The sequence below is a fragment of the Rhinopithecus roxellana genome, chromosome 5 (genome assembly GCF_007565055.1).
Source record: "Rhinopithecus roxellana isolate Shanxi Qingling chromosome 5, ASM756505v1, whole genome shotgun sequence".
NCBI classification, from domain to species: Eukaryota; Metazoa; Chordata; class Mammalia; order Primates; family Cercopithecidae; genus Rhinopithecus; species Rhinopithecus roxellana.
In genome coordinates, this window is record NC_044553.1 from 147864774 (window position 1) to 147879512 (window position 14739).

A 14739-nucleotide genomic window follows, 5' to 3' on the forward strand; every position below is an offset into this window, starting at 1 on the left:
AGAGGGAATGTGCATCTCTGTCTCGCTCCTCAAGACTTATTTCATGTAATGGAGAAATACGTCCCTAGCTTGTTTAAATCATTGTTAATTCGTTTTCTACAATAAACAGTCAAGCCTCCTTCTGATCAATCCATCCTTGGAGGTCTAATGCTCATTCCCACACCCGAAGAATGCTTTGTTAACAGCCTATTCAAGTGATTGAGGAATATTCAAAAGTCGCCCATCACTATCTTTTAGCTTCCCCAGTGCCCCTCTTTGGGGAAGGGAAGCCAGCCTAACTTTAAATGATATCAATCTCACACTGATCGGCACACTTCCAGTACTTACGGTAACTTACTCTTTTTTATTTTGCATTATGTTTCCTGCTTCCCTGGAATGTAAACTACTAAGAGTACAAAAAGCAAGAATCAAATCATACTTATTTTTTAAATTTTTGGTTGTTGTTGAAGACATGGTCTCACTCTGTCGTCCAGGCCGGAATGCAGTGGTGCGATCATGGCTCACCATAGCCTCCACCTCCTGGATTCAAGCGACTCTCCAGCCTCAGTCTCCTGAGTAGCTAGGATCACAGGCGCATGCCACCACGCCCAACTAATCTTTGTATTTTTTGTAGAGACAGGGTTTGACCATGTTGCCTAGGCTGGTCTCGAACTCCTGAGCTCAAAGTGATCCGCCCTGCCTCGGCTTCCCGAAGTACTAGGATTACAGGCGTGAGCTACCACGCCCAGCCTAAACTTGTAAGTTTCAAATAGGAGGTCAGAGTGCCAGCTTCCTATGTTATTTACTGCAGAGAATTATCCTGCAGCCAAAATTATTTCAAGGGGAAATCCCAGCCCAACGGGAAAGGTTCTGAAAACCATTTCTTGCTGGTGGATATACAGGCAGTACATCAATGAAGTATCTGGTAGACCTATCCAGGTGCCTCAAAGCTCTACCAAAGAGAATGCAACATTTTCTCAATAGGAAACAGGGGGAGATACTAGACAGATACATTGATAGGGCCCTCGGGCCCAGAAGCTTTCCCAGCAGCCTCAGACAGACCCCTATCCAAGTGAATGATATCTTCCTGGCCAAGTCACTGTAGGGAGTAGAAAGGTAGTGTATCCATGCAGGGCCAGAAAAGCAATGATGTGAGACAGAAAACAGAGAATACAAAGGGCATACGGCAGTGGAGTAAGAGCTTCTGCTAGAGAAGTTCCGCTAGCAAGAGGGAGACTCTATGAGGAGGGCTCGCTGGACCATGAGTGCCTTACAGGCAGTGGCCATGATACATTCAATTCTGTATTATTTTAGCACGTAGTATAGTAGGTACTTTAAAAAGTTTGTTGAATAAATGAATGAATGAGCAGACAAATGAAAAGTCTGCCAGAGCAAGACAACAGAAATGTGGCCCCACCCAAGACACCTAATGACTGGAAGAAAAAGGAATGAACAGTCTGGAAGGAATAAATCGGCAGGATGAGGCCGGGCACGGTGGCTCACACCTGTAATCTCAGCACTTTGGGAGGCCAAGGCAGGCAGATCACGAGGTCAGGAGTTTGAGACCAGCCTGACCAAATGGTGAAACCCCATCTCTACTAAAAACACAAAAATTAACTGGGCGTGGTGGCATGCACCTGTAATCTCAGCTACTCAGGAGGTTGAGGCATGCAGATAAGCGATTCTCAAGCGAACCTGGGGAGGCAGAGGTTGCGGTGAGCCGAGATTGCACCACTGTACTCCAGCCTGGGTGACAGAGCGAGACTCTGTCAAAAAAAAAAAAAAAAAGAAGCCGGGCACAATAGCTCACGCCTGTAATCCCAGTATTTTGGGAGGCCGATGTGGGTGGATCATGAGGTCAGGAGATCAAGACCATCCTGGCAAACACGGTGAAACCCCGTCTCTACTAAAAATACAAAACATTAGCCAGACGTGGTGGTGGCGGGCACCTGCAGTACCAGCTACTTGGGAGGCTGAGGCAGGAGAATGGCGTGAACCCGGGAGGTGGAGCTTGCAGTGAGCTGAGATCCGGCCACTGCACTCCAGCCTGGGCGACAGAGCGAGACTCCTTCCGTCTCACATTAAAAAAAAAAAAATCAGCAGTATGGGTCAGGGAGCTGCACTTTCTTGGGATCACAGAGGATGCTGGTATGAATGGCTTCCTATTCCAGGGTCTGTGACAAGGGAGTATTTTTATTTCTGGCCCTTCAGAGACCTGGTAAACTCTCAACCTTCTGAGGTGACACAGCCTATAGCACAGACGGCAGAAAGCAGCCCGCCTGGCAGTGGGCACCAGTGAGAAGGAGGCCGTCTTCAGGTAGAGCATTTCCAACGCTGGGCAAGGCAGCCCCAGGTTGAGGATGAAGAGAATTGTCACTTCACCCAGAGACCTCAGAGGAGTCTCACACACATTACAAAATTACACATTCCACCCACCCAACATTACACTAATTCTTAGGAATTTACACATCTGAACCAGACCACACTGTCTTCCAATGTGCATTATTTATCCAAAAAAAAAATAACAGTAAGTTATCTCTTCCTCCTAAAAGGACCATCAATGAGACAGGTAGGTTGACTGGTATCACGGGAAGGGGAAATGCTCTTGATTCTGCATTCACAACACCAAGAAGAACATAGAGATGCAACCTCAGTTTCTTTTTTTCTGTTTTACTTTTTGAGACAGAGTCTCACTCTGTCACCCAGGCTGGAGTGTAGCGGCGTGATCTCTGCTCACGGCAACCTCTGCCTCCTGGGTTCAAGCGATTCTCCTGCCTCAGCCTCCCGAGTAGCTGAGATTACAGGCACCCGCCACCAGGCCTGGCTACTTTTTGTATTTTTAGTAGAGACAGGGTTTCACCATGATGGCCAGGCTGGTCTTGAACTCCTTGCCCCAGATGATCCCTCCTCTCGCTCCTCCCCCCGCCTCCGCCCCATCTTGGCCTCCCAAAGTGCTGAGATTATAGACGTGAGCCACCACACCTGGGTGCAACCTCATTTTCAAAACTGCCTTTGAAAAAGAATCTCATCTACTGAGAGTAAACATGAAGAGAACAGCAAATTAGAGGGAGAATTTGTATAAACAGTGTACACGCAGGGAGAAAAGCTTCTGCACTTGGTTCTGATGCCACTGAAGGGGTCCTATGAGGCAGGGGGTCAGGACAGAGTCTGGAAACCGGAAGCTGAGCAGGCAGTTGTGTGCTCTGTGCAGATGCAAGAACTTTACATGTACTGACAATTGAGCCCCATCTCAACAGTACAAAAATATACTCTGTATTTGCCTTTCTCTATCTTGTACCCCCAGAGTTAATTCTGGGTTTATTTGGGTTATTTCAATCCCCTATAACCCATATTCATAGGATATTTAAAGGAAGCACAGAGAGATCATCTACAACGTCTGCTATACTGAGAAGGCATGGGCAAGCACCAGGGGTAAGCACATGCCCTTCAGAATTGGAGGGAATAGGGCCAAGCATGGTGGCTCACACTTGGGAGGATCGCTTGAGGACAGGAGTTCAAGACCAGCCTGAGCGACACGGCGAGACCCCATCTTTACTAAAAATGTATTATTTTTGGAGACAGGATCTAGCTCTGTCACCAAGCGATCTTCCCAACTTAGCCTCCTGAGTAGCTGGGACTACAGGTATGTGCCACAACCCCCAGCTAATTTTTTTTATCTTTTGCAGAGATGCAGTTTCATCACGTTGCCTAGGCTGGTCTCAAACTCCTGGGCTCAAGTCATTTGCCTGCCTCGGCCTCCCAAAGTGCTGGAATTACAGGTATGAGCCACAGTGCCCAGCCCTACAAAACAAAACAAAAAAATCTCAAAATTAGCTGGATGTGGTGGCATGCACATGTATTCTCAGCTACTTGGGAGGCTGAGGCAAGAGGATCACTTGAGCCCAGGAGTTCAAGGTTCCAGTGAGCTATGATCATGCCAGTGTACTCCAGCCTGTGTGACAGAGAGACCCTGTCTCAAAAATAAATTAAATAAATAAATTTAAAAAAAAAGAATTGGAAGGAATTAGGATGAACTCATGTTCTACACTTACTAGCTGTGCAACTTCTAGCAAGTTAGTTAACCACTCAGGGCTTCACTCATCATGTATTTTAAGAAAGAAAATAATAGGGCCTACTTCATAGGGTTTAGTGAGGAAGAAATCACATACTGCATATGGAAAGCACAAAGCAAGCATGCCTATCTATATTTATAAGCTAAAATTGTATTTAAAGCACTCAGCTCTGGATATAATAAACATACTTTTGTACAGTGTTTCCTTTATAAACCCTTTGACGACAATGTTTTTTGTTCAGGTAGCAAGAGGAAAGGTTAAAAAAAAAAAGGCATAAAAATAGAAATACACACATACCTTATAATCCAGCCTGGAAAAAGATAACTGCAGTCTACTTCTCATTTACAAGTAGTCAGAGAGGTTAGTACATGCTAATCTTACACTCCTAAGTAAGACCTGTATTTAGGGAGTGTAAAACTTAATCCCAGACATTAAAACTCTACCTTAATTGATTTAGGCACAGATCATCATCCATAGGCGAAATGGAAAAACAAACAAACAAACAAACAAAAAACTAATGAGCAACTTCATAGAGTAGGGAACAGTGACCTCACATGAACCCATGGCTCAATCTCAGCTTCCCCAAGAAGGGGATGACCAGGCTTTTGGAAGTGATATATCAGGAAGGACACAGGACAACCCAGAATGTAATCCAGAATATGACCCAGACGTTCGTACTTCCTTCCATTTGACAGCAAATAGGAGAGAGAGAAGCAAGTTACATGAAACCACAAGGAAGTAAACAGAATGCAAATACCGTATAGTGTAAGCCACCGGTCTCTTGTAACAAGGAAGGGAATGAAAAAGGAAAGGGCATAGGAGTGCTGCAGACTGACACAGACAGGAAACATCACAAAAGGCACTGGAGGAACCACATTTGGACCCTAATTCAAATAAACATTTTGTAAACAAGGATATCTGAATATGGACCTGGTATTAGGCAACACCAAATAATTGTTCATTTTGTTAGGCGGGACTTTAGCATGGTTATTATGTAAGAAATTGTCAATTATTCTTATGCATACTGAAATATTTGAATTGTAAATGTCATTTGCTTCAAAATACTTCAGCAAGGCTGGGTGCAGTGACTCATGCCTATGATCCACAGCACTTTGGGAGGCTGAGGCAGGAGGACTGCTTGAGGCCAGGAATTTGGGACCAGACAACAACATGGCAAAACCCTGTTTCTATGAAAAATACAAAAAAATAATAATAATAATTAGCCAGGCATGGTGGTGTGCACTTGTAGTCCCACCTTTGGAGGCTGAAGGCTAAGGCTTGAGCCTGGGAGTCTGAGGCTGCCGTGAGCCATGATTATGCTACTGTGCTCCAGCCTGGTCAACAGAGTGAAACCCTGTCTCAAAACAAAAAACCAAAAAACAACTTCAGAAATAGCAACAACAAAGAAGAATAATTAAGTGTGACAAACCTTTGTCAACTACTGAATCAGGGTGTGTGTTATGGGGGTATATCAAGTCATTATACTATTCTCTGTGTGTTTGAAAATTTCCATGATTCAAAAATAAAAATAAAACTCTTATCTTTTGAAGTCCTTTAAGACATAAAACGAAAGCCAAACTGTCTCTTTTGCCTTGACTGACTCATTCATGAGAACATGCTCTTGATGAAATCTCAGCAACCGGAAAGACCTCATGAGGTCACCTACTTCAGGGATTCTCAAACCTGGCTGCACGCTGGAAACACCTAGGAAGCTCAGCAGAACTACCAGTTTTCCCACCTCACACCTAATGAATCACAATCTCCAGAAAGGGGCCCGAGAAAATGGGAATTTTTTTTTTCTTGAGAGAGGGTCTGGCTCTGTCACCTAGGCTGTATCTCAGCTCACTGCAACCTCCACCTCCCTGGCTCATGCCATCATTCCATCTCAGCCTCTAGAGTAGCTGGGACTACAGGAGTATGCCACCATGCTCAGCCAATCTTTTTTTTGTATTTTTTGTAAAGACAGGGTTTTACCATGTTCCCCAGGCTGGTCTCAAACTCCTGAGCTCAAGCAATCCTCCCGCCTTGGCCTCCCAAAATGCTGGGATTACACGTGTGAGTCACCGTGCCTGGCTAGGAATTGTTTTTTAAGTGCCACAGGCGACTCTGATGCAATCTAGTATGTTTCCTCCCCAACATCCCAGCCAAACAGTTGTCCAGCAGGGTATGTGTTCCGAGCCCTCAGGGACAAGGATTACACAGGTTTCCACATTTTCACTGCTACGTCAAGCCTAACCATATTCTTCACTTTCAGAAGAAAATTAAAAGTGGAATAGCTAATTCACTGCATACAACTTGCAAGGTTTCAATTTTCCCGTTCAATTTAAGGTATTTCTCACCAACATTCAGGTGCATTTAGTCACTGTGTTGAAGGCAACTTCAGTGTGGGAGCTCCCGCCAAATAAAATCTCATGTGAAAAAACAAGTTTACCCATAGAGGTAAAGGAGCTTTCACTGGGCAGAGTATCAGGGAGAATGCCGTAGTAGCAAACCCCAAGTGACTGGGCCACGTCAATGCCCTGGAAGGACCTGGGTGTACCTGAGCATACCTGGGAGCCTGCACCTCTCACAGCAGCCAGCAGCTGGCCTGGGGGAACCCAAGAAAGAGAGAAAAGTGGAAAAACTCACACCTCTTGCTTTGTTCTCACAGAATCGCAAATGCTGGGAGCAAACTCCCAACCACAAAACTGACTGGCATTTGATCAGAAACATGTCAATACAGGTCAGGATGGCTGGGAAGCCAGAACTGAACGTTTCATAACATTAACAATCTCAGGTCTTTAAAACCATTCTCTTTCAACAAGTGATATCTGAATTTATCCGGACTGACAACCTTCACTCCTGGAAAACATGACTCCCAGGATCCAGCGGTGGGGGGTTGCATGGGGGGAGAACAGCTCCTCCCGGTGTGCCTCAACACACAGCATCCAACACCCACTTGTCACTCCCAAGGCTGACTGATGAATAATGCTCCTGAGTCTTGCTGCACGCTTTGGCGTTGGTCTTTTCTAACATTTCAGAGTGTGCATTTGCTAAATTACTTTTATGTGCACCGGCATTATGTCAAACATGAAGATTCAGGCATGCAGGAACTTGCAGACTCGTTTTACACCAAACTAAATGCCCTGTTTGCTGCTTTATCACTGCCATGCGGGTTTGGGGGACCTGAGCAGCACTTTCTTCTCCACGTTCTCAGTCTGGAATTGCTTTCGGAGACTTTCCCTTTCTTGCCACAAAGACCCACCTATACACAAGCTTTAAATACCACAGACTTGGTTCTTTACAGAGGAGCAATGAATGTCCTCTAAGCTCAAAGAATAATCTTAAAGCACTCAAAAAAGCCAAGTCCAGAGGTGGCTCTCCAAATGCCCAACCTGAGATACAGAGGGAAGGAGAAAGAGCTTCAGGGTCATGGAAATTCCTCTCCCTGATTAAAGGGACGCACTTTGATGGTTACAGCTACACAAAAATAAGGACCTGAGGAGGAGGGGCCCAGAAACTTATGAATATTCAGATCTGCACGCTCCACCCAGGCATCATTTGCACCAGTGATCAAAGTAAATCTCTCCTTAGTGCCCACATCTTTCCTCCCAGGCAACACCCCTCCCCAAGCCCTGCGCCCCCACCCCCATCTCAAACAGAAACTGAGTGAAGAGCATTTGCACACAAACACGTCCAATTTGAGCAAGGAGCAATAGGGCTAGGCCACTTCCTGATTCATACTCTCCCATGCCAAAGACAATGAGAATATTCTCACGCTCAAGATTCTACTTGAAACAGTGACATGCTGCCAGAAAGAAATTAAAGGCCCTAGCCCTGCCCAGCCACTGACCCCACACAATGGTGGTCCTGCATCCAAACCTGAACTTCAAAAAGAGGGAGAACCAGAACCCCAGCTGCACACGGCAGCATCATTAACACAACACACAAAGCGGGAAAACACAGTCACATGAAGACTTAGTGGAGGGAACCTTTTCTGGTGATTTATCTTAACTGTGGCTGCATTATTTTTCAGGACTCAAAGTCAGATCACAATTTTGTTGTCCACTTCTTAACAGTCGCCCAATTTCTACTAAACCTATTATATTCCTTAAAACAAAAATAGGGCAGGCGTGGTGGCTCATGCCTGTAATCCCAGCACTTTGGGAGGCCAAGGTGGGTGAATCACTTGAGCCCTGAAGTTTGAGACCAGCCTGGGCAGCATAGCAAGACACCATCTCTACAAAAAATATAAAAATTAGCAGGGTGTAGTGGCATACACCTGTGCTCCCAGCTCCTTTGAAGGCTGAGATGGGAGAATCACTTAAGCCCAGAAGGTCAAAGCTGCAGTGGGCTGGGATCATACCACTGCACTCCAGCCTAGGTGACAGAGCAAGACCCTGGTCTCAAAAAAAAAAAAAAAAAAAAGAAACGAAAGAAAAGAAAAAGAGAAAGAAAGCAAATTATTAGAATTGTCTTCTTTTCACTGACCATGAAGTACAAACTATGGCTTTAAAGCAGGGGTCCTGGGCCGGGCGCGGTGGCTCAAGCCTGTAATCCCAGCACTTTGGGAGGCCGAGACGGGCGGATCACGAGGTCAGGAGATCGAGACCATCCTGGCTAACACTGTGAAACCCCGTCTCTACTAAAAAAATACAAAAAACTAGCTGGGCAAGGTGGCGGGTGCCTGTAGTCCCAGCTACTCGGGAGGCTGAGGCAGGAGAATGGCGCAAACCCGGGAGGCGGAGATTGCAGTGAGCTGAGATCGGGCCACTGCACTCCAGCCCCGGCGACAGAGTGAGACTCCGTCTCAAAAAAATAAATAAATAAATAAATAAATAAATAAAAATAAAAAAAAAAAAATAAAGCAGGGGTCCCCAACCCAGGCCACGTACCAATCAGTGGCCTGTTGCGGGGGGGGCGGGGGCTGCACAGCAGGAGGTGAACATTGCCAACCTGACCATGAAGTACAAACTATGGCTTTAAAGCAGGGGTCCCCAACCCAGGCCGCGTACCAATCAGTGGCCTGTTGCGGGGGGTGGGGGGGGAGGCTGCACAGCAGGAGGTGAACGTTGCCAACCTGTGCTCCGCCTCCTGTCAGATCAGCTGCAGCATTTGATTCTCATAGGAGCACAAACCCTACTGTGAACTGTGCATGTGATGGACCTAGGTTGCGTGCTTCTTATGAGAATCTAATGACTGATGATCTGAAGTGGAACAGTTTAGTACCAAAACTATCCCCCTTGGCCCTCCACAAAATGGGTCCCTAATGCCAAAAACACTGGGCACCTCTGCTTTAAAGTCAATATTAAACCTTTTTAAAGTCAGTCTCTAATGGGACCCTCACTCTGAGCCAGGAATTTCAAAGTTGTCACTTATATAGACACCAGATTTCATGACAGTCACCTGGGCAACTCATGCCTATTTAGTCTTGGAGTATAAGTATACTCAAGTCTCTTCCCAATGTTCATCACAAGTCTCTTCCCAACATTCATCACTGTCTACTTATTCCGAACACTGGAGAAATTTCCCTCCTCCTCATTCATATTCAGGGAAAAAAAAGAAACACCATTTTTCTCTAGCCCGTGGTGGCAGTTTTTCTCAAATACATATATATACACATACTTCACGGTTAATGGCTGCCCTTGGAATACTGACCTTTGTTAAGACTCTAAAACCAAAGTGAGCCATCCACACTGAGGGATGATAACTGAGAACCAAACAATTCTGCAAACCACCATTTTATCTTTTATGGAAACCCTATCAGTGGGAAACCCTCAAATAGTACAAACGCTAATAAAGAGTACATAACGGCCGGGCGCGGTGGCTCAAGCCTGTAATCCCAGCACTTTGGGAGGCCGAGACGGGTGGATCACGAGGTCAGGAGATCGAGACCATCCTGGCTAAGATGGTGAAACCCCGTCTCTACTAAAAATACAAAAAACTAGCCGGGCGAGGTGGCGGGCGCCTGTAGTCCCAGCTACTTCGGAGGCTGAGGCAGGAGAATGGCGTAAACCCAGGAGGCGGAGCTTGCAGTGAGCTGAGGTCCAGCCACTGCACTCCAGCCCGGGCGACAGAGCAAGACTCCGTCTCAAAAAAAAAAAAAAAAAAAAAAAAAAGAGTACATAACTAATAGGCTTGGGGAAAGGAAATTCCTTAAAAGTATCTAAATGAATTAAATAGAATAAAACCTACTTACAACTGCTACTTTAATGTGGTGAAGAGAAATTCATTTTTAATAGAGAAAATTTTTAAATTAAAAAAACAAAAAAAAAACAAACCTTGGGTTCCAGACACAGAGGCTTACCTGACTCCTCTCTTTGTCCACTTTCTTAAAACACTTATTCAGTGACAAATTGTGTCTCACGGAGTTTTTCCACCCAGTAGGTGCATTTGCAAAATACGGAAAATGTTCCAAGATCCAGTTGTAGATATCCTTCACTGGCAGGCGCTTGGTCGGAGAGTCCTCGATGGCCATAAATATGAGGCAGCTGAAGGAGTAGGGGGGTTTGCAGTTAGGGTTCTGCCTGGCATCGTAGGGCATGTCAGAGTGGGCGGGGGACGGGGGGGTGTCATCGTCCAGGTCCTGGACGGGGCTGACACTCCTGAGGACCGACTCCCCAAAGCTCTTCAGCAAGTTCTTGCTCTCGTGCAGCCAGTTCAGGTTGGTCAGCTCTTCATCTTCCATGGCCCCCTCTTCTAATCGGATGTCAGGCAGAGAAAAGTCGAGGTCATCGTCTTCCTGAAGGGCCTTGGAGAAACCGCTGCCCCGGTAACACTGACTCAGTCCACTGGAGACACTAATTCCTGAGCTTTCTGGCTTCTTACTGGGAGGCATGACTGGACCCATTTACGTGAAGGCTCCTAGTAAAGACATCACAAAGAAATGATGAGCTGGCGAGGCCCAAAACAGAAAGGCAGACTGTGCCCCTCTGACTCTGTTGCCTCCCACTGCCGCCTCTATGGAACCCCTGCTACACAGGAACACCACCTCGGGACTCCCACACTGAGCAACGCAATCCCACAATTCCACTACAGATAGGCTGATGAGAAAAATCAGCCCACCGTTCATATAGCAAGGCGACCTGATGCCCCTTAAATAAAACAAGACTGATAACACCAGCCGGGCACAGTGGCTCGCGCCTGTAATCCCACCCAGCACTTTGGGAGGCTGAGGCAGGAGGATTGCTTGAGACCAGGAGACCAGTTTTAAAGTACATTAAATTTTATTGCGAATTATTTTTTCTTCCAAACAGAAGAAAAGCAAGTAACTTCAGGCACCACACGAATACATGGGAATGTAAGATAAGCCATTAACTGAAATTAGAACTGGTGAAAAAAGTCAGGAGAGCAACTGCCAGTTTCAAGACAGTAAATTCAATTCAATTCAACAAAACATGCCACAGAATCCTATCCCTCCACCCCGACCCACCACCATCCCCATTTTTATCAATGACCTAGAACATGGAATAAAATAACATCTGATGAGAAAAGAAAACCAGGAGGTGGTACATTTACAAACAGAAAGACCCCTACAGACACAAAGCATGTTCAACCCTCCAGCACCCAATGTAACACAGAAAGAACAATGTAACACCCAATGTAACACAGAAAGAACACCCAATGTAACACAGAAAGAACAGTAAAGATAACCAAAAAGGTCTCCCACTCTCTGTAGCACTAAAACAATATGCTTGGTTTGAGAGTGTTACGTTTTAATTCCCCACAGAAACAACAGGTAAGAAAATCAAGCATCTATCTAGAAAACAAATTAACAGGCTAGGCATGGTAGCTCATGCCTATAATCTCGCCACTTTGGGAGGCTGAGGCGAGAGGATCACTTGAGCCCAGGGGTTCGAGACCAGCCTGGGCAACATAGCAAAACCCCATCTCTACTAAAATACAAAAATTAGCAGGGCATATGCCTGTAGTCTCAGCTACTTGGGAGGCTGGGTGGGAGGACTGCTTGAACCCAGGAAGCTGAGGCTGCAGTGAGCCATGACTGCACCACTGCACTCCAGCCTGAGCAACAGAGCGAGATCCTGTCTCAAAAGTTTTGAAGAAAGAAAGGAAGAACGAAAGGAAAGGAAGAAGGGAAGGGAAGGGGAGGGGAGGGGAGGGGAGGGGAGGGGAGGGGAGGGAAGGGGGAAAGGAAGGGGGAAGGGAAGGGAAGAAGAAGGGAAGGGAAAGGGAAGGGAGGGGAAGGAAGAGGAAGGGAGGGGAGGGCAAGGGAGGGGAAGGGCAAGGGAAGGAAAGGGCAAGGGAAGGGCAAGGAAGGAGGAGAGGAGAGGAAGAAAGAGAGATAATGAACATATTTAAAAGCAAAGACATAGGCCTGGCATGGTAGCTCATGCTTGTAATCCCACCACTTTGGGAGGCTGAGGCAGGAGGATCTCCCTTGAGCTCAGAAGTTCAAGACCAACCTGGCCAACATGGTAAAACACCATCTCTACCAAAAAAAATACAAAAATTTGCTGGGTGTGGTGGTGTGTGCCTGTAGTCCCAGCTACTTGGGAGGCTGAGGTGTGAGGATCACTTGAACCCAGGAGGTTGAGGCTCACTGCACTCCAGCCTGGGCAACAGAGGGAGACCTTGTCACAAAACAATAAATAAAATTAAAAAGGCAAAGATGTGACCCTTCTATGTCTCTTAAATGTTCATTAACACTACATCTAAAACAACTGCCGCTTCAGCTGGGAAAGCTCTATTAGGGAATTCTGAAAGGCATAATTCTGGGAACTAACCAACCAGCCAAGGGTGCCAGTGAATTAGAGCACCTTCCTTCTTCCAAAAGGTAGAACCTGCCAGACGCAAGGCCTAAGGGGGAGCTGTCATGAGAGGCCCAACTGTTTTGTGTTTTGTTTTTTTGTTTTTTTGTTTTTTGAGACAGAGTCTCACTCTGTTGCCCAGGCTGGAGTGCAGTGGTGCGATCTCGGCTCACTGCAACCTCTGTCTCCCGGGTTCAAGCGATTCTCCTGCCTCAGCCTCCCCAGTAGCTGGGACTACCAGCGTGCGCCACCATGACTGGCTAATTTTTGTATTTTTAGTAAGACAGGGTTTCACCATGTTGGCCAGGATGGTCTCGATTTCTTGATCTCGTGATCCACCCACCTCGGCCTCCCAAAGTGCTGGGGTTCACTCACAGGGAGTATTTCTTTCTATCAAATAAGGAGTTTACCCTGACACATTTCAGAGAAAAAACAAGCTAGCATCTTTAGGCTTGGGGTTACAACAGAGTCTGGTCTGATCCTGGCTTTAACTTCTTTATGAACGAATTACAGCACCACTTGTCTTTCTTAAGTTTCCTCAGATCCCATCAGAAAATTTTCTGATGACCAGCAAATGCCCACAGTAGAGTATAAAAAAGAACTACCCAGCCACTGAAGTCAACTTTAGCTCTAAATGAAAGTTTTATGTCTCCTGAGCTTCCAAACAGGAAAATTATATCATGGCTGACAGTAAAGTAATTTAATTGCACTGTTGCTATGACAACATGCTGCTCTCTTTCTTTTTAATTTGCTTATTTGTCAGTAGCTTCCCAGAGGAACTAACACGCTATTCTCCATGTTTCCTTTTGTTTTAAGCAAACACCGCCAGCAATATGGTTTTAGGAGAAAAAGTGGCATTGTCACGGAGAGAGGGTTATGGGAGTTCAGTACCCTTGGATCGTGTGTGCGCTTTGTGCTGGGACCCCGTACTCTCCAACCGCTCACTGCATCCCTATAAATCCCGCATTTTATAGCAACAGTGTAAAGAGCTGCTGATCACTACAGTTCCATGTAAAAACAAAACAAAACTAAACAAAAAAAAAACACTTCCCAGAAACCATAGCTGAGGAGTTTTCCATTATTATACTCTAACTACAGATTTCGCCAAATCTTTTTTTCCTCCTGTTTTAGAGGGAAAAAAAAAAAAAGAATCTGGATCATGTGAGTTGCAGTTAAGCAAACATTTTTAATCTGCTGCCAACAAGGCTGCTCCACCAGATACGCAAATAGTTATTCACTGGTGACCTCCTTACAACTTTTCTCTACACACACACACACACACACACACACACACACACACACCCTCTTTTGTTTTTACGACTTGCTGTGTTTTGTTACCCTTTTTATTTTTTAACGGAGAAAATGAGGCAAGAAAGCTGTTTCTCGCCTAGTAAACAGAAGGTCTCCAAATAACTGACAAAGACATTACTGGCCCAGCTCTGAACAGATGTTCGATGCGAACTTTAAAAAGTTAAGAAATCCTCCCAGAGCGGAGCAGGGCAGTCCCAAGTTTGGGGGGTCGAGTCACCCCCCACCCAGCACGCGCGCGCGCGCGCACGCACGCGCTTCACTCTCGTCTACTGTACTTGTCAAAAACATTTCAAGGGGACCTGCGGGAGTGGCGATTGGCTGCATCCCGCGTCAATCAGCGGCGTTGCCGGGCAACGGGGGAAACTGCTCTTCTCCCCGTATACAGGGCAATTGGGAGCTCGCATACCTTCACTGCCGGTCAGATGTCATAAACCTTTTATTGGCCGCACCGCGGCGAGCCTCGAAAACAAATCAATAAAAGCCCGCCGTCCCCCAACTTATCCAGGGCCCAAGGAGGGTTTCAAAGAGGGCCGGGATGAGGGGGGTCGGGCCTCGGGGTCTCGGGAGACGTTCGTTGCCTGTGCCAAGTCTGCACAGTTTAGGGGGGAGGGATCTTTGTTAGAAGCCTG

General features: G+C 46.2%; 1 protein-coding gene across 9 annotated transcripts in view; it reads right to left on the minus strand.

Moving 5' to 3' along the window:
* Nucleotides 1-14739, minus strand: part of FOXN3 (forkhead box N3) — a 469191-nt gene that overhangs the window by 245596 nt on the left and 208856 nt on the right. For all 9 annotated transcript variants that reach the window (XM_030930895.1, XM_030930894.1, XM_030930896.1 and 6 more), the window contains one exon: nucleotides 10339-10895. In XM_030930895.1, the coding sequence (XP_030786755.1) occupies nucleotides 10339-10881 (543 nt within the window). In that variant the 5' untranslated portion in view covers nucleotides 10882-10895. The remainder of the gene's footprint in view (nucleotides 1-10338; nucleotides 10896-14739) is intronic.